The following is a 25,643-nucleotide window of genomic DNA, read 5'->3' as shown; positions in this document are numbered from 1 at the left end:
CTGTCCTGAAGTGTTCACAGCAGATAAATTGTGGGGCAAAGCTGGAAACGAAACAGCAGCACAGGTCTCATGCATTTTCTTAGAAAAGCAAATAATCCCAGGGTCTCCATACCTCTATGCAGCCATTGTATTTGAGAAGGATCATGCAGATCCATACTGCCTCCGCATGACATCTGCACAATGGATGTCATGTTTGCATCAGGGCCTCCACACATACAGCACAATGTGCAAAAGCCTAATCCATGTAATTTATACACTACGAAAACAGAATATCAAGATTGCACCCATTAGACCTACATGTGTGGCCTCCTATGCAACCCCATTCAAGTGCATGAATGTCAGGCATCAGCAAGCATACCAGAAGCAAGTCAAGGCAGGCATGATTCATCACCACAGTGTTTCTCCCCCTCAAATACAACATCAGCTTAGGTCTCAGGGACGTCCAATACTTTTCAAAAGTAATGTGGGAAGTCCCCCAAAGGAAAACAAGAACCTTTCGGAGGAAAGTGGAGTAAAATATACATCATAAAAACAACTGTCCAAAAAGAGGAAGAGGCTGAGCACTGTATACTCCAATCACTGTTTTCCCACCCTTCTAAATTAGGGAAAGGTTAGTGTAAGACAGGCATAGGCAAACTCCACTCCCCAGATGTTTTGGGACTACAACTCCCATCATCCCTAGGTAATAGGACCAGTGGTCAGGGATGATGGGAATTGTAGTCTCAAAACACCTGGAGGGCTGAGTTTGTCTATGTCTGGTGTAAGACATGTACGGTGGTACCTCGGATTAAGAACTTAATTCGTTCTGGAGGTCTGTTCTTAACCTGAAGCACCACTTTAGCTAATGGGACCTCCTGCTGCTGTTGCCACGCCGCTGCACGATTTCTGTTCTCATCCTGAAGCAAAGTTCTTAACCCGAGGTAATATTTCTGGGTTAGCGGAGTCTGTAACCTCAAGCGTATGTAACCCGAGGTACCACTGTATATTGGCTTTGCTCTAGCAAAGAAATTTCCAGTCACTATGGAAAATGTTGGAACAGATACTATGATGAAATGGACTATGTGGCCCTTTATATAGTCTAGTTATAGGAACTCATCAAATTTCTTCCTTTCCTACTTAAGACAGGATGGGAGGGGGGAATCTGCTTTATTTGCAAGTTGTCTTTCAACAATGAAAGATTTACAATATTTCTGAGAAACTCTTGCTTTGTAAATCATCATCTGATACCATGTAACAGGAAGCTCCTTCAGACTAGACTTCAAAGGAAAAGCTACACCCTTCTCCCACCAACAAGATAAATTTTCATTTAATTAATTTGTATTTTGTACCATTACACTAGAAACAGAGTAGCAATCTCTTTCACAAATACAAGAACTTATGTTCTTGCACTGAAGGCATGAACAAACTTAAGCTCATCATGGGTGGCAGGAAAGTACAAACAAGTGACCACTTATTGTGGCTTGGATTCTTTTACTAACAAATTTTGTCTGTATTACACAACTGAAAAAGGAAGATTGCTTATTACAGTGGTACCTCGGGTTAAGTACTTAATTCGTTCCAGAGGTCCGTTCTTAACCTGAAACTGTACTTAACCTGAAGCACAACTTTAGCTAATGGGGCCTCCCACTGCCGCCTCGCTGCCAGAGCACAATTTCTGTCCTCATCCTGAAGCAAAGTTCTTAACCCGAGGTACTATTTCTGGGTTAGCGGAGTCTGTAACCTGAAGCATATGTAACCTGAAGCGTATGTAACCCGAGGTACCACTGTAGTTTGTTTATCATTTGGCATGCTAAAACTATAGCAGAAATAAAATCCCATCTTATGAAATACTTTTAAGTGATTTGGCTTATTGCTTCAAATTTACAACTTAATACCTACTGATAAAATACCTGTTAGTAGCTCTATACATAACTGCAGTGATTGAGGGTGAAAAGGAAATCGAACTGACAGAGGTAGTTTTGAATGTCATTATTTTGTCCTTGGTCTGAGGGCTCCTGATCTCCTTACCTGTGTGGGAGAGCATACAGGGCTATACAACAGTGGGAAGAAGAGACAGTAAACTGCCCTACTCACAGGCAGTTTTCATGGAACTTATGGATACTAACTAGCTGTTGCATTTGTACACTCTGTTTCTATTTTTACAACTCTATTTTCAACACAGTTGCAATACTCCAGCCATTTCACACATTATAGCAACACGGTGTTTCCAACACGGCTTCTTCCAGTCATACAGAATTTGGTTTTGGGTTATTCAGCAGAAAATTGCACTATGCTATTGTTTCCGAACATACCTTCCTGACTAAACGAAGTGCTTGTGTCCTTTCTACTTCATTACTCTGCTGTATGTCAATGCACCTAAAAGCATAAAAATGAGGAGGAAATACTTTAATTAGGGTTCAAGGTGGCAGAATGTAGCGCATTTTAAAACAGCCGTGAATTTCCCAGATATATTCCTTTTTTTACTTTTGAACGTATAGTGGCAAGGTTCAAGTTATTGAGATGACTGGTGCAAAACAGTCCAGACAGCCACTTGCATCAAAGGCCCTCAATTTACAATTCTGTGCAACCAGATAAACCCAATGTAACAATATATTTGAGGCAATCTTTAAATAAAGCCAGGCTATGCAATCAATATTTAGAGATTAGTCGTGTTTCTCCCATTTCCAATTTCAAAATAAGTTTATTTTGAAAAGTTGTGCATTTGGGATTGTAGCCAGCAGTGTCACTCAGCTAGTGGTGAGGCTTCTATCAATGAACAGGGAGTAAAATAATTTTCAGTGGTTCCGACTTCACCTTAAAGCCCCTTGCCTCTCCTAAAACTGTTCCAGAGAGTTGGGGAGCCCTTCCAGAGCAATGCAGAGAGACACAGGAGGCTGCAGGGTGGGCGGGGAACTGCTAAATATTTCTTCTCTCCTCATTCCATCAAAGAAAGCCTGACCATCAGCTGAGTGACGCTGCTGCATACAACCCTGATTGTTTCACGTCACTCAAAGCAGGCATCTATTAAAAGTAACAAGTTGCGATTTGCTCAAACGAAAAGGTTCAAAGAGTCATATAAACAGTGATTCATTATCCAAATCAGGAAAAAGATTTCAAATACAGTATCAATTTATTATTACCTGGCTATCAAGTAATCCACTTTTAATTTTAACACCTTCTGCAGAATACTGGAGTCTCGGATAAGGTATCGAAGGGCTCGCAGCCCTGCCGCTCGCACCTCTTTTGCTTCATTCAGTAAAGCTAATCGCAAACTATGATACAAATGATAAGAAAATCACTCAGGCTTTAAATAATTAAGTGTGTCCCTTTTGCTAAAAACAGACTCGCTCTTCCTTTCTGCGAGACAGGAACAGATCCATGCTTAAGTACACAGCTATTCATGTTAGACATTTTAACACCCAAGATGTAAGCAAAACTCTCCACTGCTTCGCATTTTCTTCTCCTTGCTGAAAACAATATTAATAATGAAAGTAAGTTAAGACTGCCTGTTTCCATGAAGAGCATGTCCTCATTTTAAATAGTTACACAATTGTGAACACCTGGTTTTCAGCAGCTTAGTAATAAGTAATTTGGTTTCCACTTCAAAGCTGGTCGGATGCTCCCACCAATGCCAATTTGTAAAATCCAACCAACAGTGCAGAGAATATTAAACAATACTTACCATCTCGGCCTGTGATGTCATTATTTAGGCTAGGGTGTGTGGAATGTGTGTGGCCCAATACTTCCTGTTCTGAAGCTTCTTTGGTTAAAAAAAAAATCAGTGCTAAAGAGCTTATGCGTCTCAAAAGCTCAGCTGGATGGTCCCGCTTGCACAAACAGAGGCCAATTGTTCACCACTTTCAGGGTTAGGGAAGCTATTCTGATCACACTGCTTAGTGACAGACTGTTTTTTGCTTACCTCTGTAGCTATTTCAGGGAATTATCTGCCTTAGGCCCTTTGACTGTGGAATCCATTCTTTCTACGGCTGGCACACATTAACTGGATTTTTAGTTGAGAAGTTCAAAGACAGATAATTGCTCTAGCAATCTGTTAATGTAATGATTCTTTAATACCAATAATTAGGAGGTGCTAGTTTCTCTTGTCTGGATTCATTTGCACTTTTTAAAAATTATAATTAATGGTAGGGTAGGAACTAGATCCAGTCCACTAGCCACTTCCCTACCTAAAGTAGAAATTAAAGAATTGCTAAAATATTAGGAATTATCGCAAGAATTATCACAAGCTGCTGCAATGTCACATCTTGTTTTAAATATCAGATTAGACTTCAAGTGAATGTCTACAACCCAAAAAATAAAATTAAAATAAAATCTGCACTCAGATTTGAAGTAGTGATTGGTAACAGGAAGCTGATCACACAGAAGTGATCCATAACCTTTTGGGTGGTTTCATTGCCCATGAAAGTAATATATCACTATATTTGTTTACAATACAGTCATACCTTGGTTCTTGAATGGCATCCATTCCGGAAGTCCATTTGACTTCCAAAAACGTTCAAAAACCAAGGTGCAGCTTCCAATTGAGTGCAGGAGCTTCCTGCACTCAATCGGAAGCTGCGTCGGATGTTTGGCTTCCCAAAAAAGTTCGCAAACTAGAACACTTACTTCCGGGTTTGCGGTGTTTGGGAGCCAAAACATTTGAGTCACAAGGCGTTCAAGAACCAAGGTGCAACTGTACAGACAACAAGTGCTTAACTGCTATAGACAACAAGTGCTAAATTCTCACTGATTTTAATGGAGCAGGGTTATAGACTTATTCTGTACAAGTTCTGCTGAATTTAGCAGTAAATGAGATGTGGACTGCTGCCCATGCTAATGGTAAAGTAAATAATATTTTCTGATACACAAACTTAGCAGAGAACAACATAGTATTGTGAATATCAAGATTCTTCACTGGATAAGAGATTTTTACAGACATTTTCCCCTACCACCACAAAAAAAACACCTTTCATATTTGTGCTTATTATATTACTCTAACACAATTTCACATGCAATAGTTTTAAGAAATCTTAAAACTAGGTCTTTAGCTTACTTTGTAAAATCAGACTTTTCAGTTGATAAATTGTTCACAGATTTTCTACACGATGGACTGAGTAGAAAACCTGGAAAAAAAGCAGCCTGTCTGTGCCATCTGAGACAAGCTACCAGGCTCACACTAAGCATTTCTACAGGTCATCCCTATGAACAAAGACGGGGTAGAAAAAATGTTACTGGGTAGAAGTTAAGGAACAAAAAATGACAAAAGGGGCCCAGAGCCTAGACTAGTACCTCCTTCCTCCAACACAAGAACTGCTCATGGCTGAGATGTTTCTGGTCTTCAGCTTCTAATGCATTATCAGAATCAAGAACTCTGCAATGGATAGAGCACCTGCCACATACTCAAAACAATCTGTATCATGACCTCAACACATTGGCATCCAAAATGCTGTTTAACTTACAACTGAAACAACAGTCACAGAAACACTCGCTAATCATTCATCAATGGTCCAAATAATGCTCCAATATAAAAAGAGAGAGACTTACCATATGATGATGTTTTCATAAGTAAAACCTAGCTTTTCTTCAGTATGACCAGCATTACAAAGAAGCTGCAAGTAAAAAATGTGTATGTCAACTGGCCGGGTAAGGAGTTTTGTAACAAGTCAAACACACTTTTCTCCACAGCTACTCAAAACTCTCCCTGGCTTTCCGGATCTTATAACCAAACTAAGCAATTATTTTCAAGGTATTGCTGAAAGAGAAAGATGTGTTAAGATCTTATTGCATTTTAGCAAACCTTTATTTTTTTAAAAAATAAGTACTTTAAATAAAATATGCTGATAATTCAAATGACTGGAATTAGTTTCATGACAATAGTTTCACATCTTTGTCCAATCTATTTCTGCGGCACTATTCATTTTGAAGTGCATGGAGCCAACCTCTGCCACTCTCGACATTTGCAAAAGTGCAAATTCACTGCTGCCGCGTTAGTTTATACATCTATAAATACAGGCTGCCAAGAGGATAAAGATTGCTTTATATGATTCAGCTGTTAAAAACACAGATAAGCAGGTCACCTTCTAACAGAAAGGCTTCCAGGTATGTGGCAGAATATCTTAAAGGGATAGAAACTAGAAAAGTGAAATTCAAGAGAAAAGCATTTTTTTCAGCTCTGCAAAAAAACGGGTTGGGTTATACACCACTAAACAAACTTTAACTTGCAAGTACTCTTTAAGAAAACATTTTTTCATGGGGGGCCTGAATGTGTCATCCTACTATAAACACTTGGAAAAGGAGAAATGGGATGTTGGTTTAACAACAGTGGGTGGCAGCGGGGGTGGGGCGCATCTTCAGCCTGAGGGTTGAATTCTATAGTGCCAATGGTGGGCAGAATAACAGATGTTAAGTCTTACCTTTCTATGGTAATCTACATTCCTGCCATATAAAAGTCAGAGGTTTCTACAGACACCCCCTCCATCAAGGCAAGCCAGAGGCATTATCACAGTTCAATGACACATTCCTGCCAGGGAAATGCATTCATTGAAGGTGAGGCATCTGGCAAGGGGATGGGGGCATAAGACAGAGGAGAATCCCATGGGTTAAACAGAGGCCAGGAATGCCATCTTCCACCCCCAGGCACAAAGTTACCCATCTCTATAGTTTACAACCAGTAAATAACCAAAAAGGCAGTACAGTATCTTAAAAACCTATATGGTGAACTCACTGTTACTTATTGACAATGCTTAGCATGTACAACACATTCTGAGTAGTTGTTGGAAATACCAAAAATATTACTTTTAGTGTAGAGATATTTTTTTCTTTTCTATTTTCTTACATTTATATACCACCTTTATATTCCAGTGAGCTCAAGGTAGTGCATATGGTTTTCCCTCTCCCCATTTCATTCTCACAACAACCCTAGGAGGTAGATGAGGCTAAGAGATGGTGACTGGCCCAAGGTCACCTAGTGAGCTTCAGGGCTGAGTAGGGATTCGAACCCTGCTCTCCCAAGTGCTAGTCCAACACTCTACCATGTCGCCATGCTAATATTGAAGCTACACATTTTATGTGTGAAAACTTCCAGGATAGCACCTAGCCATGGTTCAAGCTACAGGGCTGAGTCATCGCATAAACAGTGGCTTACAGTTAGAACTCTCAGGCGTTACTGCTGCTGCCACAGTGAAAAGAAAAAGGAGAAAAGTTATCATTCCTTCCAACTGCACAGTTCCTGATCCCCTGCCAAACAGCAGAATAGCAAAACAGGGCCACCCACAGACAAGGTAACAGGTTTCTTAAAGGACTCAGCATGTGCACAGATTATTATAATTTTTTGCAAATAAAAAACTAAAACACAGCCACAAAGAAACTGAAAAAACCTTCCTGATGAAGGTGGTTTGTTGTGGTTTCCTTTTTCTGACAACAGGCATTTTTTGGGGGGGAAACCCTCTGCTTTTAATGTAAATTGCCTGGCCATCCATAAATAGAATACAATAAAGACTAAGGAATTAATGTATCACCACCAGCACAAAAGTACACGAAATGACTCCCCCAAACTGCATGAGGAATTAGGGAAGCTCCCCATCTCCTCATGATACTTCACAGCATGGAAATGACCTCCAACTTTCTGCTATTACATCCATTTCCCCCCTCAAACACTTTTTTTTTCAAGAACTCAACTGCTTGCTAGGTATGTTGTCAAAATGAGCTAAAGCAATTCTACAAATATTATTTAAGTTCTGTTGGTCAGCAGTCAGCTATGCCTGTTACTTGATCCAGTGAAATCATGACAAGTGAGAAACACAAGTGTGTGACACTCACATGGTTTAGCGATCATATCACTAGTTCCCTCTGTCTTTCCCCTAAATAGAAGATTTAGTTATTGGGATATATGTCAAACCACTGCATCACGCAGAAACTCTAAAAAGCTAGTGGCCTGCATTCAGTGAAAGTGTCTGAGGAGATTACTGTTTAAAAGGATAAAACTTCAAACTTTTCCCTTTCCACTATTTAAATGTAATTTCCAAAAATGCAGCTAGCACAATTACACTTGAGTGCCAAACTTCAATATTTCTGGTCTTAATGTGGTGCACATTCTTTATTTAATTCCATTTATGAATCTCTTCCCATGAAACATCTCAAAACAAGGCATATACAATACAGTCGTACCTTGGAAGTCGAATGGAATCCATTCTGGAAGTCCATTTGACTTCCAAAACGTTCAGAAACCAAACCATGGCTTCTGATTGGCTGCAGGAAGCAGCGCACGGAAACACTGTTTACCTTCCCGCTAGAGTGGTACCTATTTATCTACTTGCACTTGCTTTCAAGTGCTTTCAAACGTGCTTTCAAACTGCTAGGTTGGCAGGAGCAGGGACCAGGCAACGGGAGCTCACCCCGTCATGGGGATTCGAACCGCCGACCTTCTGATCAGCAAGTCCTAGGCTCTGTGGTTTAACCCACAGCGCCACCCGCGTCCCGACTATATATATATATGTGCAACTCAGATTCAGTGCAGGTACAGACTAGAATTAAAATGTCCACTTAAAAGGTTTGATGGAAAAGAAAGGACTTTGACAGGTATCAGAAAGGCAATAGAGACTGTACTCATTTGATATGTAATGGGAGGGAGTTCCAAAGGGTAGATGCCACCATGCTAAAGGCCCCATTCTGCCACTGTTACATGTGCCACATAATACTCATTAAGAAATTGATCTTTCAGTGTGGCAGCACTTACACTCTGAAACGCCCTGGCTACGGACATCAGGCAAGTACCTTCACTGTACAGTTTTCAGTGCCTGCTAAAAACATTTTTGCTTAGGCAAACCTACCCAGACATGTAGAAGAATGTTTATGTATGTTTTAATCTTTTTTTTAGCTTATTGCTGATTTTATTTTCTGAATGTTTTAAATAATTGTTTTTACTGCTACTTTTATTGTTTTATTCTCTTTGTAAAAAAACAAAACAAACCTCAAAGCAGTTTACAACCAATGAAATAAAATAAATAGATCTCAATGGCAGTTCATTTATACAATCTCTCTATCTAAAATAGTATTCCTAAGATCATGTACTTCTGATGTACTGTACATATCTTTCAATACACTTTTCTTTTGGTTCTTTTGTTACACATCTTACATATCCCTATTTCCATCTATATCCAAAATGACGAATATTTTTTCTGTCAAAGATACTTCAACCATTTCTTTCACGGCATAGAATTCTACTCAACTAAATTATAATCAGAGCAGACCTACTGAAATTTAAAAAGATAGTTCCATGACTTTCAATGGACCTTGTCAGAGTAAAATGTAGCTGAATACCACCCACTGCATTAAAGTTCTGGCTCAAGTTCCTATAGCACAAAGCTTCTGATGACCAAGTAAGTAATATTCAGCAAAACATTAATGAACGGATACAGTGATTTTTAATCACTTTCCCTTCATCACTTTTATCATCCCATCACTACATCATTCACTCACAAGTTTTCCATACCATGATTATTTTTTATTTGCCAACTGAATCAATTGATTTGGCATGATGCAAAAAAAACAAAAAACAAACAAACCATAAATGCTTTAACTATTATAAAAATTCTTACCTTAGTAAAGTTATTCAAGTGGCCTAGCTTTCTCATATTTGAAACCCCTTGCAATTTGGCCACATTTTGGAGAATCTCTCTCAGGTTATCAGAAGGGTCTACAAGAGAAAAAAGAGTATCGGTAGGCACAGATTAGAGAAGCAACAACTATACTACCTATCCTGTCTTTCTTTAATCAATTTCTGCTTCTAAGGAAGTTGTAAACATTTTGATAGCAGCAGGCTAATAGTTTAAAGACCAGGAGGGAAGCGAAGGCTGATTGAGATTTCTCTCTCAAAAAATACAGGTCTCTGTTTCCTGGCCCAAATGAGGACGTACCCAAACCTAATTTGCAGGAAAGTGTCTGGATCATACCCAAAGGGTGAATTCCAGCTAGAGCTCTCCAAAGCTGGGCATTTACTAGCAATGTAATTGTAAGTAACAAACATGCACTACCCAATATGTTAAACAGGCTTCACTATTGAAAGTGTCAAATGAAGCTTTTTTCAATTTGGTTGAAAATTTCATGTAGCAGCCTAACTAAGGTTCTGCTGAAGATTATACCTACTTAGTGAAGAATGCTGGGGTCTATTTTCTAACATATCTCAACATGCACCTTTGTGAATGTTTGGCGCCAGTTTTGGATTAGGGAGTTTATCCAACTTTAGGGGAGTTATTCTTTGTTTTATGAGTTTACACAGTGTTTTTTGCTTGAAAGGGGTCAAATTAAAATTCTAAACAAACTTAAAAACTAAATAACTAGCTACCGTATTTTTCGCCCTATTGGACGCACCGGCCCATAGGACGCACCTATTTTTTTGGGGGGGGGGGAATCAAAGGAAAAAATTTGATTTCCCCCCAGGTTTGCGCAGCCATCCCCAAGCTAGAAGAGGAGACGGAGCACTTCGTCTCCCTCTTCTGCCTTCAGGGACAGCCTCCCAAGCCTCCGCAGAGGCTTTGCGCAACCATCCCAAGCTAGAAGAGGGAGATGGAGTGCTCCGTCTCCCTCTTCTGCCTTCAGGGACAGCTTGGCCACTATCCCGCGAGCTTGTGGGGCTGGCGGGGGGAGAAGCAGGCTTGCTTCTCTCCCCGCCAGCCTCCAGATCAGGTCAGGGAATAGGGGGATGGCGGAGCGCCGCCATCCCGCTATTCCCCGACCTGATCTGGAGCTTGTGGGGCTGGCGGGGGGGGGGGAGAAGCAGGCTTGCTTCTCCCCCCGCCAGCCTCCAGATCAGGTCAGGGAATAGCGGGATGGCGGAGCGCCGCCATCCCCCTATTCCCCGACCTGATCTGGAGGTTGTGGGGCTGGCGGGGGGAGAAGCAGGCTTGCTTCTCCCACCCCCAGCCTCCAGTTCAGGTCGGGGAATAGCGGGATGGCGGCGCTCCGCCATCCCCCTATCCCGTGAGCTTGTGGGGCTGGCAGGGGGGAGAAGCAGGCTTGCTTCTCCCCCCGCCAGCCTCCAGTTCAGGTCGGGGAATAGCGGGGTGGCGGCGCTGCGCCTCCCCGCTGTCCCCAGCTTTTGGGTGCAGGCTGCTGCCCGCAAGCCTTGCGAGCCCGCGGGACATCCCGCCGGGCTTGCAAGACTTGGGATAGCTTCCTGAAGCCTGGAGAGCGAGAGGGGTCGGTGCGCACGGACCCCTCTCGCTCTCCAGGCTTCAGCGAAAGCCTGCATTCGCCCCATAGGACGCACCCAGATTTCCCCTTCATTTTTGGAGGGGAAAAAGTGTGTCTTATAGGGCGAAAAATACGGTACTTTTCTTTTCTTTTCAACTACCCCTGGAATCAATTACTATGAAGCAGCACGTATTTTAGTGGAAGTATTCAGGGTGATATCCAACATTTGTCATACTCAGATCAGACTCATTAAAATCAACGGTCTTGTGTCAACTGGTTTTAGTAGTTCTACTATGAATATGCCTAAAGTTGGATATCACCTTCAGGAAGTGATGTAGCAAAAGCCATCAAATGCCACTACTGTAGTTGAAATTTCTTCAACAGCATACCAGAATACGGTGGTGGAGGAAATCATACTGTGGAGAAGGAATAGATTGTCACATTTCCCATTTGAGAAGCTCAGGATTACCAGGGGGGACCATTCTAGAGAACATTTCATCCAGTTTCAAGATCAAGTAGTACAAACCACAAGCACAAGATTAAAGAGAATAGTGTTGGCATATAAGTACCACTAACAGTTTGTTATAACCTTTAATTTCAGGGGTATATAATAGATGGGAACAAAATGCTTCCCTATAATTTAGCATCGCTGAAAATGTAATTTGACTGATTCCTATTCCTTTGTTTTGCGCTTTCAGCATAATATTGGTGACAGTGACCCTAGCTTTCAAAGCTTTGAGCTGTACAAGTGATTTCGTATTGCATCTCCAGTACCGAATCATAGTGTCTCAAAGATTTCTCTAGAATGTTTGATTTTATGAATTAAAAAAACAAGATACTTCCTCAATAAGGCTCCTGAAAAGAAAAGAAAAAACATTCTAACTTGGTCAATTGAGAATGTCAAGCAAAAACTAAGGATGTTCTCCTTCTCTGGGTAAGTAATAAACACTCTTGACACAAAAATCATTGGGGAAAAACCTTTCAAAGTGTATGTGGCATGTTATGGCGAGGTCTGGCATACCTCAGTAATGAAGTCTGCCCCCACAGCTTTTGCAGAAAAAGAAAAAAAAAAGAAAAACCAATCACAGCAAATTCATATCCCACCAGGAGCACATCCTGGAGAAAAACAAATTTCAGCTTGCATGTAAAAGCAAAGCGTTATTTTCCGATTCTAACCTGAAGAGAGGGGGCAAATCAAATTCATACAAGAATGTTAATGCTTGTACGTTGCTCCCTTTCATTATCAAAGACTCATAACTAGAAAGGGCAGAGCACATACTTTCCACACAGAAGGCCCCAAGACTGTTATTTCCAGTCAAAAGGGTCAAGCAAAAGGAAAGACTTTATCCGAAGACCCTGGAGAACCACTTGTCAATGAGAACTGTTGTGGCATCTGAGAGCTGATAGACAGGTAATATGGCTATTTATCACTTCTTTAGTGATAATCATTAGCTGATGGGACTTAGAGTCCAAAAAACTCAGAAGGTTCCCTACCACTGCCCTAAACCACAGTGAAGAGTAGACTAACCACAGTTTTATGTCCTAAACAGCAGTTAGTTGAAAAAGGAAGTGAAAACTACTAATCTCCACCTCATGACTGCAGCAGGATGGAGAGTGGAGCTCTTAATTCCAATTATAGGTTGCTACTTTCTTGTATTCCAATATCTTCCAGACAGTGGTACAGTGCATGTGTGTAACATGTATCAATATGTATATGAGGATGTACAGTGGTACCCTGCAAGACGAACGCCTCGCGAGACGAAAAACTCGCAAAACGAAAGGTTTTTTCGTTTTCGAGTTGCCTCGCAAGACGAATTTCCCTATGGGCTTGCTTCGCAAAACGAAGCTTGCCCCGGGGACAGCGGGCCTTCTCTTTTGAAGCAAGGGGCGGCGGGGAGAAGCGATCTTCTCCCCGCAGCCCCAGGTCCGGGGACAGCGGGAAGCGCTTCCCGCTGCCCCCGGACCTCTTTTGAAGCAAGGGTTTGCGGGGAGAAGCGATCTCCCCGCAGCCCCTTGCTTCAAAAGAGGTCCGGGGGCAGCGGGAAGCGCTTCGCACTGCCCCCGGACCTCTTTTGAAGCAAGGGTTTGCGGGGAGAAGCGATCTCCCCGCAGCCCCTTGCTTCAAAAGAGGTCCGGGGGCAGCGCGAAGCGCTTCCCGCTGCCCCCGGACCTCTTTTGAAGCAAGGGGCGGTGGGGAGATCGCTTCTCCCGGTGCTCCGAAGCCGGGCGGGGGGGAGGGAACACCTTCTGAAGGCAGGCGGGGGGCGAAAGTCTTTGCTCCCCCCTGCCTGCCTGTCCCGGAGGGCTTTTGAAGGCAGGCGGGGGGAGCAAAGACTTTCGCCCCCGCCCGCCTTCAGAAGAGGTCCAGGACCTCTTCTGAAGGCGGGCGGGGGGCGAAAGTCTTTGTCCCCCCTGCCTGCCTTCCCAGGGGCTTTTAAATCGCCCCGGACAGCGGAGAAGTCCTCCGCTGTCCCGGGGCGATTTTAAAATGCCGCCCGCCAGCATTTTAAGATCGCCCGGACAGCGGAGAAGTCCTCCGCTGTCCCGGGGTTTTTTAAAATGCTGGGGGTGGGAAGAAAAGCCCTTGTCCCCCCCCCCCAGCCTTCAGAAGAGCTTCCCGCTGTCCCCGGACCTGGGGCTGCGGGGAGAAGATCGCTTCTCCCCGCCGCCCCTTGCTTCAAAAGAGAAGGCCCGCTGTCCCCGGGGCAAGCTTCGTCCCCGGACCTGGTCTGAAGGCGGTTTCCCTAGGAACGCATTAATTGATTTTCAATGCATTCCTATGGGAAACCGTGCAAGACGAAAAAACCGCAAGACGAAGAGACTTGCGGAACGAATTAATTTCGTCTTGCGAGGCACCACTGTATATAGAAGAGAAAGAATGCGTATATTTTATTTTTAAAGCCTGTTATGAAATGGACCTGGATTCCTGGTTTCAGTTTGTGCTGAGCCAGGACTGGCCACTTCAACACACTTATGTGAGCATACTCCTGTGATTAATCATGGTCTCCAGCTGTAAACTGCTATTCACTCTTCCTTGTAATTCACATCCTGCTTTTTAAAATATATAATCTATTTCAGATTGCAAAGAATCCTGAAACACGCACTGCTTGTATTTCAAAAGTTACACAAAAAAGAATGCAGTTTTATTTTCATATAAGTAGCACGTATCTAGTAATTAACAATGGATACTGATAAATAATAAGTCTATATTCCATTTATTATTTTACATCATTAATTCGGTTAAGTATGGAATTCAAGCTTCTAACATCTAAGAGAAAGAGCAGACCAATTGTTAGGGGGGGGTGTAGACTCCTTTCAAACTTCTCAAACTACTCTGGTGTGTATACTGAGGGCACGTGAAGAGAATTGGTGTTGCCTCTTCCAACAGACAACTCCCTCACAAAATAGGCAATTGCACACTTACCAGCTTAGCTATTAAGTGTTGTAACCCAATGGCGTAGATATTTATGGCATGCAATGGAGCCAAAAGTTCTAAGCCAGACATGGAGAACCATTTTCGGCTCTTCTGGGCAGTCTTTCAGATACTTGAGTCTAAATAGCTTAGGTCTTTAAACACTAATGTGAGCATCATGAATTGGGCCCAGAAACAAGCTGGCAACCAGTGCAGGTATTTTAAAACGGAGGTTATATGAATTCAAAATAGAACCCTGGCCAGTAATCTGGCTGCTGAAATTTGGACCAGTTGAAGTTTCCCAATAGTCCTCAAGGGTAGTCCCATGTAGATCAGATGGCAACAGACCAGTCTGGAAGTTACCAGAATGTGGAATACAATGGCCAAGGCATCTCTCTCCAAAATAAGCCACAGCTGGCGAACCAGCCAAAGCTGGAAATAAACACTGCTAGCTACCAAGCCTCCTTGAGCCTCTAGTGATAGCTTTGGATTCAAGAAAACCCTAAAACTACAGACCTGCTCCTTCCTCCCAGTGCAAACACATGAAGTCTTCCCGCTTCCAAGACTCAATAACTCAGAACACATCTCAGGATTCAGCTTCAATTTACTAGTGCACATCCAACTCGTGTGTGTGCATGTATTCCATTGTAACACATTATATTCAAAGATTACTCTTTGAGCAGAGTAGTCAACTTGGAATAGAACTTTGGTTCAAATACCAAATCAGACATAATATTACCTTTTACCCACCTAGCTTACCTCAGAGGACTGTTGTGCAGATGAAATTAGACTACCCCATGAGCTTTTTGTAGGAAGGACTGTCTACAAATAAGAAGATTATTTTCTTTGGTAGCATTTAAATTCTCTGCCCTCAACACGAATAATCTTCATATCAGTGTTAAAAAATGTGAACTGTATAATGGAAAACACTTATTTTCAAATGCTGGCCAAAGACCCAGCAAAGCTGACATGTTGTTTGCTTCAGGTGGAAGGAGAAAATATGTCTTCTCTAATAAAGAATTTGAGAACCAATGCTACTAAATATGAAACTGAGATCAATAACACTTGAAATAGTCTCAGATATTCAAAATTATATCACTATAGTCATCAGTTCACATATTCTGGCTTGCTGAGAACATTCTCCAGGTTTCCCAACATGCACACAGGATTCCAGACGGTAGCAGACCACGTAAAGTAAGATACACATCCCTATACACCCCAGTTTTCTGTGAGGCACAAAGAACTGGAAGGAAGAGAGATATTTCAGTCTGTTGTCAGAAAGAGATTCCAGGACTCTGAAGGCAACCACATTTGTAGAATCTTTCCCACAGTTCCTTTGGATTTTTGTTTCTAACAGGATATTTCACAACATAAAACAATAGTTCATTTGCAACATAGCATACTCTTAATGTAATCCATCATGAAAGTTCTGAACTTTGAGAGGCTTAAGAGGCATTCAACACACACTGCAACTAACAGGATTTTAACCTATGATGCCAGACTGTATATATTCATGATTATATTTGGAGAAGGTACCTTCTAATGTTCTGATGTGACAGATATCCTAGTGATCAACTTTATATACACAAATTGTGAAATCCTACATATTTCAGTATCAATCATCCATGTTCACATCAAGGATGTTGCTTGATAAATTCAACAAAACAAAAATATGATCTAGTGTTAACCATAAACCAAACTAAACCAATCCAAGACGTTAAATTAAAAAGTATACAATAACATGTGATTTAATAAATTAAATTAATGGTGGGGGACCTGAAGCACTCCATATCTGTAACCATCCTTAACAGCTGGCCATGCGGGCTGGAGCTGATGAGAGTTGGAGTCCAACAACATCTCAAGGGCCACAGATTTCCTACTTCTGAAACTTATTTCAGAAGTATCCATACCTAATCAAAATGTTTGGGTTCTATAATATCCTGCATATAGAGATTTATTTTTAAATTGTACAATTTCCACTAATAACATTTTGAGGTTGAAATGTGTTGAAACCTTTGGTATCTCTTTATTACCAGGTTCATCTATGTTATTTATCATCTGTTGTATACAAATAGGTATTTTGGTTCAGTATGTTTGTCTAATTAAAAAACAACATGTTATTTCAGCATTGATACAATTATCCATTTATACTGTGATGTTTTGCGCTTAAGAGCAGGGATCCTCAATTCTTCTAAAAACTGTTTAAGCTTTTGGGATGTTGAATAAAAATGGGCAGTTTGGAGCTTGCTTACACATTCAGTATTCAGACGTGGTTATCCCAAACTTTCACTCTTGTCACTTTCAGCTCCTTTCCCCTTGACCAGGCATAGGCAAACTCGGCCCTCCAGTTGTTTTGGGACTACAATTCCCATCATCCCTGGTCCTGTAAGCTAGAGATGATGGGAGATGCAGTCCCAAAACTGTTGGAGGGCCGAGTTTGCCTATGCCTGCCCTTGACTATTTCTCAGTCATTCAAAAGTTATTGTGTTTCTTTCAAGCAGGGCTGGAAAACGTTTGATCCACCAAGACAATTGTAGCCCACCAGTCAGGCATGTCAGCTGACCAGGGGCTCAATAAACACTGATTGCTTGGGGACTTGGGAGACCACACTGCATTGGTCATGACTTGCATTCAGCTATGTGCGTCAAAGTTATGCAGGAAATTGGAGATGACTTTTCACATGGCATACAATAGTAGAAAGAAAATGTGCAAGTAACTCGCATCCTCTTTCCTGTTTTGGGAGTCTCATCTAAAGAAGTTACTGAAAGGGGAGCCCATCCATGACTCCAGAATAAAGATGTTTATTCTCCTTTTGAGCAACAAAACCATCGAAGCATAGCAAAACGCACAAGTCACTTGCGGGTGCGCTACCACCATTTCCACAACGTGAGTGTCGTAACTCAGTTCTATCCATCTACAAGAGCTACAAGTCGGCTATTGTTTACATGGATTACTTATCTAGAGATTAAGGAGAAGAGACAAGCCGAAAGCTTTTCATCCTGCCACGTGCCACTGAATCATTTTTAGCTTACTTCAACCTCTCATTCACCTCTTGAAAGTAAAAACAGATCAGAGGTTGGGAATGAGTTTAGGGGCTGTTATCCAAGGATCACTGAGCTGACTGTATAAACACAGGTAGTAGCAGAGTTCACTTTCAAATATCAAGGGACAACATTAATGCTAACTAGCCATAGGTTGGCTTTAGAAATGGTATGGCATCACAGGATCCTTAATAAATTCATCTATTTCCCAGGGGATGCATATTCAGGCTAATCTTCTCAAATGAGTTTGAAGAAATAGACAAGATAATAGAAATTTGTGAATTTCTACAATTCTCTATCACATATAGTTAAACTGATGTACCTATCTGTTTGTGGCAAGAGGAGATCTAACATAATATGGGAGCAAGCAGGCCTGCATGGGCATAAGCAAAACAAAAAGCCATTGATAAAAAAGGAATTCTTAGTGTCCCCGGAACTGGCAACTACAACATGCCAATGCCATGGGCTGAATTTCCTAATGCAACAAACCAAAATAACACAAAAACAATATTGAAGTGAAAGCTCAAAGACTGCCTCAGATGCTACTTGCATCTTAGGACCTTCATAAATAAATATGTAAATATGCATTTTCCCAGTAATGTAGAAAATGAGCACATAGTAACCAGCATAGCACAAAACAGTGTTGTTTTTTTAAAAATAAGCTTATTGGGCAAACACCAACTGCAATGTAAGAACAAGCTTTTTAAAAACAATCTTCTTTTGAATTTCAACACTGAATTTTAACTCTTACAATTCTTCAACACCTATTTTCCAATTCACTGTAGCGCTAATTCAGATATTACCACAGCAGTACTGTACTCCAGTCTCACATCACTCTAGTTACGTTCAGATAGAGAAAACACATGAATCAAATGAATAGTGTGGTATCTTCCTACTGGGGGACTTCTGGGCTCCAGTGGGCCTTGAATATGAAACTGAAACATTATAGATTTCAAAATGTGCTTTCATCCTGATGTTTACCACACACTATTTTGTCAGTTATTTCAATGCTACCTTATTTTCATGTGAAAAAGCACCAATTACATACTTCTATAAGTACCATACTCAGTCTACTTATATATGGTGTCATTACTACAAAGTTTCTATTTTGCAGTACAAATTATCTGGAATCCATAACATGCAGCACTCTTAATCCTTTCAAATATATCTACTCACTGTTTCATCAAAAACATAAACTTAATATTTTAACAGATTTTTCTTAAAATGCAGCAACGAAAAGTTTGTTGGTAATTGTTTTCTCTTTTCACAGTGCACTAACAGTTAATATACACAGCATATTATGCTACACCTCTGTACAGTTTTATTCTGTATATGCACGTAATTGAAGTAAAAAAAAACAACCTATGGGAAATATGCAAAGCATCCAAATTGTTTTTCAAAAATTTCACTGTGATAAGAATTCTAGCTGCCACCTTGTCTTAAGAGCTATATTCAAGTATAATAGAAGTCAGCTTGCCTATAGGGACAAGCAGTCATGAGTTCAGCCCTAAGTATCTACAAACCCTGGCTAGTGATGGACTATTTCCAAGCAGATCACTGACAACACAGAATCAATTTGCAAGCAGAGTATAGGAGAGAACCGGATTTGGAAAGACCACTGGAATTTACATACTGCTGGCTACATCAATGCCCAAGCTCTGAAAAGCTCAAACGCTGCTAACAGCCCCATCTGCAGCCAGCAGACGGGAAATAATGAACCTGCAGCACAGCAAGCTGTACAAAACAAGTCTAGGGGGTGGAGAGAGCAACATACCTGCCAATAATCCATCAGCTGCTTGTTGTTTTCCTGCTCCCCCTCTCCCCTTCCCCCATGTGTCAGGAAACAGAGTGAGACTTCGCCATCACCCCTTGTGACTTAAGATTTCTCTTCTTCCCATAACACATTAAGGGCAGGATTCCAGTGCTTGCCCGGTGGGCCCTGTGGTTTTCCGAAGCCGACTACTTGCTTTTCACTATTTCCTCAAATTCTCATTTCCACTCTCACGATTTGAACACAAAGTCAAATTATTTCTGCTAACAGAAACAGAACACCTCTCCTCCTCCTCCTGGCCAAAGTGATAAAAAACGAGGGTGAAAGTGAGAAACACAGGGACACAACGGGAGCTGCTTTCTCACAGTCACTCTCAGCCTCTCTAGTTAGAAAGAGAACTGCAGCACTTAAGCCTGCAATATACATTTTTTAAAAAGAGGAAAGTCCCATTGCAAGGAGGAAGAATCAGAGAATCATGGAAGGGACCCTGACAGCCTTCAAGTCCAACCTTGCATATGATGCTCCACAACCGTGCTTCAGCTAGCAGCCTATCATCCTGTTAATTACTATTATCTTAAATGAAAACAAGATCTAATAATGTAGCCCTCGCAGCCCATGCTTGCCAGGAAGACCCACAGAACACAAAGGGGTTTCATTCCCAATCTAACATCCCCACCTGAGCTCCATGGGGCTTAATCCCCTAAATAAATGTGCATTGCCTTGGGCACGGGAGGAATGTTCGCATCCTGGAGCAAGTATTCTCCCGGCTCCCTCCTGCTGGGGACCGGCTGCTGGGAGGAAGACATACCCCCCCTTATCTCAGGGGGGGCCCCACCCTGATGTCAGGAAAGGGCTCCCCTCTCCCCCCTGAGCCCCAGCCTCCATTCACTCCCATTCTGAAAACACCCCCCAGAATGTGGAGTTTGTGTGGGGCGGGATGGAGGGAGGTGCTCGCCACCAGGGTGCCCACCCTGCTTTCCCCCCACCTCCCGCTCCATTACCTCGGCTGAGATCGAGGGGGACGTTTTCCTCGCCGCTGTCGTTCCGGCCTGGGCGGTGGGGAAGAGGGGAAGAAAAGAAAACGAGATTCGGTCATTGATGGGAGGAGGAGAGAAGAGGCTGAGCCCGGCGGCCGGAGGGAGCGGGATGCTGAGACCGGGGAGGGGGAGACAGGAGCCGGGCACCGACCCACCCGCCCCGCCGTCGCCCCCGAAGCACAGGCCGAGCCCCCCACCCCTCCGGGGGTTCCTCCTCACCTCGAATGCGGAGGTGCCTCAGCGAGCGGGCGCGGAGACTCACCGCCATGTTTACGGCCCCGCAGTCACAACACCGGAAACCTCGCCCGATCTCGCGAGAGAGCGGAGGAAGCCGCCTCGTTCGGCTTGCCTAGTTACTGCCCGCGCGCGGGAGGCCGAGCCCGCGCGCTCTCGCTCAGGAGCGGGCGCCGTGGGAAGGGTAGGGCGGGCGCCACACTCCCGGTGCCAGGCAGCCCGTGAGGCCGTTGTTGAGCCGGGGGTGGGCCGCCGCCGCCGCCTTTGTATTTTCCTCGGGGCAGGCAGCTGTGCCCCCCTCGGCTTGCTCCTTGTGGAAACCTATTTGCTGCGAGATTCCAGCTGATCCTGGCGCTTCCCCACCAGAGATTCCCGTTTCCTTTTGGGAATGAGGCGCAGCGGAGACTGTGGTGTCTTTTGGATGCCTGGTTTATTTACACCAAGGTTTCCCAAAGTTGGGGCCCCTGCTTTTTTGGGGGGGGACTACAGTTCCCATCATTCCTGGCGACTGGTTCTGCCGGCTAGGGTTGATGGGAATTGTAGTCTCGAAAACAGCTGGAGACCCAGCTTTGGGAAACCTTGATTTACACAACCTGAGACTGCGATGGAGGGGTGATGGGAGTTGTAGTCGAAAAACAGCTGGAGACCCAGCTTTGGGAAACCCAGAAACAGCTGGAGACCCAGCTTTGGGAAACCCGAGGTTGTGATGGAGGGGTTCACAGCATCAATGCCTTCCAAAAGTGGTTTTTTTGCCCCCAATAGCTGCAGTCTTGGATTCAAACAGAAATCAAACATTGCTCCTAAACTGTTGGTCTGACTTTTCCTACAGTTTGCTTCTTTCCTTCTAGGTCACATCACTGTAACATAACCTTGAACTCTGGCTTTGCAGGCCCTCCAGGTGCCCCTATTTTCCAGGGACAGTCCTGCATTTACAGAAGCTGTCCTGGTTTCTGATTTGATCCTGGAATATCCCACTTTTCCTTAGGATGCCCCTATTTTCACCAGATAAATATTGGAGGGTATGGTAGGATGTCCCTATTTTCATCTCAGAAATGTTGGGTATGACCTTACCCTTCTAACTACTAACCCCTTATATGTATTTATTTATTTTTGCTTAATGACCCAGGCAATCACCCTGACATGGGAAGCTTGCCTGGTTTCTATTTTAGCACTCGCTAGTTCCAAGGGTCAGAAGGTTCTCCCTTACAGCCTACCTCCCCCAACAAAACTCATATTAAATGTCTGCTCTTGTTAGTTGTTTATGAACTGCCCTCTAAACATGTCTAAACAGCACTTTATGTTTTTAACTGTAAGCCACCTTGAGTCCCTGTCAGGGGAAAGGGTGGGGTATAAATAAATTAATTATAATTTCTTGAGGCTATTTACCGCTGCACGTTAAAATCAGCTTTATAAACGGTGCTGGAAAATGGTTTAAAAGCGATACACAATGAACCCCTAGGGCAGAGCTGTTTGGTACAAAAATGAACACCTAAAACCCACTTGAATAAGCTCATCAAGACAAAAGGGAGGAAGAATGCCTTTCAGTTGTTTCAGGAAAGTACAGGTTGTGGGCATGTCATATCCCCCTACAAAGAATGCTCTTCCACGGTCCCACTGTACACTTGGCATCAAAAAACAGGCAGAGCCACGCATTTTTATCCAGGAACAAAAATGTTGGATTTAATACTATACTTCTGTTAAACATTGTTTTGCTTCTGCTAAGCCACCCAGGGAATATTTCTGGGCAGCTATATCAAATTAAGGAATGACGCAAATAAATTTCACCATGGCAGAAATGATAAAAGGAAAACAACAGCTCTTTGCTGTGAAAGGCCTTTACAAAAAATATTCAAGTGGGTGTGGTGCCTCTAATTCCTTCCCTGTGTCGGTTTCCCAGTGGCTTTAGGGCAGTGTGGGGTATGGCCTGGGGAAAGTTCTGAGGGCCAGAAAGAGAACGTCAAGGGCCACATTTAGCCCCTGGATTCCACATCCCTGCTGTAAACAGACGTTGGTGTTTGGCTGCAGACAGTGACTTCATGGTGAGGAAATACCGTATTTTTCGCTCTATAGCACGCACCCGACCATAACACGCACGTAGTTTTTAGAGGAGGAAAATCTGTAGGCATGCCACCCGTAGGCATTCCCTCCATAACACGCACAGACATTTCCCCTTACTTTTTAGGAGGAAAAAAGTGAGTGTTATGGTGCAAAAAATACGGTAACAGTCCGCTGCATCTCTGTATTTTCTGCTATTTATTCGAAGAGATGATTCCTACAACAGGCTTGAAGATCTAAATGGCCACTGCCCAACATATATGCAGGAATGATATGCATATGACCCTCTCTCAGCCAAAGGATAAGTGAGTCAGAGGCGTAGGAAGGTCAGGTGGTACCCAGTGCAGAAAATTTCTTGTCACCCCCCCCCACATTTTTTTTCATTTTCTTTGCCTGCAAAAATGGTTTTACGTTATTTCATATTTTCTTATAAAGGAATGTGGATTCTCATCCTCTGATAACAAGTAGGCGACTATGGACAGATACTTAAATCTACAGGGTGGCTTGTGTTATTTTATTTATATTTATTGCTTATTTATTTACAAAAATTTATTTTAAAAGCCTGCCGAGTGGTTTACCAAAGCAAAAAAACACCACAGCAGTAAAAATCAAGAAAAATTAACAATCCTACTTTAAAACATACAAAAGCTAAAATATTAAGATTAAAATTACTTCAGCATCTAGATATGCTTGCATAAAGAAGAATGCTTTTAGCAGGTGCCTGAAAAGAGTCTAGCAAAGGCACATGCTTTGTTGACATTTCAGCCTTCACAACATAGGAAAACGGCCAAGTAAACAGCTATTTTTGTGGAGGGTCAAGATATTAACTGATATGCATGAAATTTCATATGTAGCTATATAATCCCTAGTGCAGTGAGATATGACCTTTGGAGCAGGCATTTTTTTAAAAAAGTTTTTTATGAACCGCGGTAAAGGTAAAGGGAGCCCTGACCATTAAGTCCAGTCACGGATGACTCCGGGGTTGCGGCGCTCATCTCGCTTTACCGGCTGAGAGAGCCGGCGTTTGTCCACAGACAGCTTCTGGGTCATGTGGCCAGCATAACCAGAACAGCGCACGGAAATGCCGTTTACCTTCCCGCCGGAGCAGTAGCTATTTATCTACTTGCACTTTGACGTGCCTTCAAACTGCTAGGTTGGCAGGAGCTGGGACCGAACAACAGGAGCTCACCCCATCACGGAGATTCGAACCACCAACCTGATCGGCAAGCCCTAGGCTCTGTGGTTTAGACCACAGTGCCACCCACATCCCTATGAACTGCCCTAGTAGGGCAGTAATTGTTCCTTGATAATTTGTCACCCCCCTCCATGATGGCACCTGGGTCCCCCCGCCTCCCCTTTCCTATGCCCCTGAAGTGAGTAGAGTTTTTTTTTAAATCCCCCTGCGGGAGTATCCACACTGGTAGTCTCTGGCTTCTTTGAACATGTTCTCAAGGCACCACAGTCTAAGGGGACATTCATAAAATATGGATTAAATACTGGATCCATGCCATCTGCAGGGGACCCATGACTAGGAGTGCAAGTAACAACCTGCGTACAGCACTGCATCTTAAGTCATTATCATACATGACAAATGATTAGTCTGCTTTTAAAAGCATTTTTAATTTACATTTTAAAGGCTGTGTGACGTGTAATGTGCCCTATGTGCTGTGCAAATAGCATTTTAAAAACCCCAGATGAAAGGCACTAAATTCAATTCACAACTTTTAACAAATAGTGTGTGCAGTTTCACACTTTATGGGGTGTGTGGTTTTACTCTGAAAAGTCACTGGTTTTTCTTTGAAAAAATGACTATCTGCTTCCTGTTGACACTCAGAATAATTGTGCCTGACTACAGTATTGAAACTGTTTTTCTACTTTCCAACACAGAGATTTAAGGCAGCTAAAATGCTTTTTTCTCACCCCAAGAGCTGGAAGTTGTTGGAAAAATATATCTCTGCTTATTCCACTTTTGCCTCTAGTAAAATGGTTCCAAGGGCTTTAATAGTGTTTCAGAAACTTGCAAAAATCTGTTTGGCCAGAGTGACACAGGTCCATACTGATGTTACTTAAAAGGGGGAATTCCCCACCGCTGTCCCACCTCCCATGGAGAAAGCCTAATGCCTAGTTGTGCTTTACCATTGTTTTGATAGCTGTATCTGTCAATGAATTGAACACTGAATGAAAACTCATATCTGTCCCATAGGTCAGATGTGTTTTCTTTAAACCACATGCAAGCTTAGCCAATTCAACATTTGTTTGTTGCATTTGCAAAACTCAACAGGGGGTGGGGAGGAGACTTACCACTGTGGGCTTGCGATGTCACAAACCAAGCAGTGCAATCCATAGCCAGCTTCTGCCCCAAACTCACATGACACTTGTCTGCAAATTGGACTCTGGGGAGAAATGCAGTGAATGCACTTCCACAGCAGCTTTGCTAAGTGTCCGCATGTTTAGACATGGTGTACAAAGTTGGACAAAGGAAATAAGTGGATCCAGCAATTTTTTTCTTAAAATTAGACCTGTTACCTGATTAGGGATTAAAGATTTCTTAAACATTACTTAAAATGTTTAGGGGTACTGAAGAAAATCCCAATTTTATAGTTCAAATCAGGAAAAATAAATACAGTAAATGGACAAAAGTACAAGGATTCACAAAATGTTTAAGGGTATGCGTCCCCCCCCCCCAGAAAAAAAGCACTGAGTGGATCCCTCATGGAAAGTAAAGCCTTTCTCCAACCCCACACAAGAAGGAGCCACTACAAAATAATGGAAAAGTTTAGTTTAAGATCATTGGTTTAGTCTTAACTTGCTTGTACCTTTCTCATTTCAGAAATATTGGTTTTATGCCTATGCGAATTTAACTGAATATTAATATACAGCTTGTACAAATAATCCACTAACATTTCTTTAATCCCCAATCAGGTAAC

The 25,643-nt window shown here is 42.6% G+C and overlaps 1 protein-coding gene across 6 annotated transcripts in view; it reads right to left on the bottom strand.

The window, feature by feature from the left end:
- The window catches only part of RICTOR (RPTOR independent companion of MTOR complex 2), a 61,418-nt gene extending 40,663 nt beyond the window's left edge, over positions 1–20,755 (bottom strand). For all 6 annotated transcript variants that reach the window (XR_014517221.1, XR_014517222.1, XR_014517223.1 and 3 more), the window contains exons 1-6: positions 20,647–20,755; positions 20,392–20,439; positions 9,573–9,670; positions 5,521–5,585; positions 3,120–3,251; positions 2,292–2,355 (exon numbers count right to left, since the gene is read on the bottom strand). Coding sequence is in view for 3 of the 6 variants with exons in the window: in XM_083465674.1 (XP_083321800.1) it covers positions 2,292–2,355; positions 3,120–3,251; positions 5,521–5,585; positions 9,573–9,670; positions 20,392–20,439; positions 20,647–20,695 (456 nt within the window). In the remaining 3 variants the exon portion in view is untranslated. The remainder of the gene's footprint in view (positions 1–2,291; positions 2,356–3,119; positions 3,252–5,520; positions 5,586–9,572; positions 9,671–20,391; positions 20,440–20,646) is intronic.
- Between the last annotated feature and the right edge of the window lie 4,888 nt (positions 20,756–25,643).

The sequence above is a fragment of the Podarcis liolepis genome (assembly GCF_965112155.1).
Source record: "Podarcis liolepis genome assembly, chromosome: 11".
NCBI classification, from domain to species: domain Eukaryota; kingdom Metazoa; phylum Chordata; class Lepidosauria; order Squamata; family Lacertidae; genus Podarcis; species Podarcis liolepis.
Note: the sequence above shows the minus strand (reverse complement) of the source record. Positions and strands in the feature narration are given on the sequence as shown.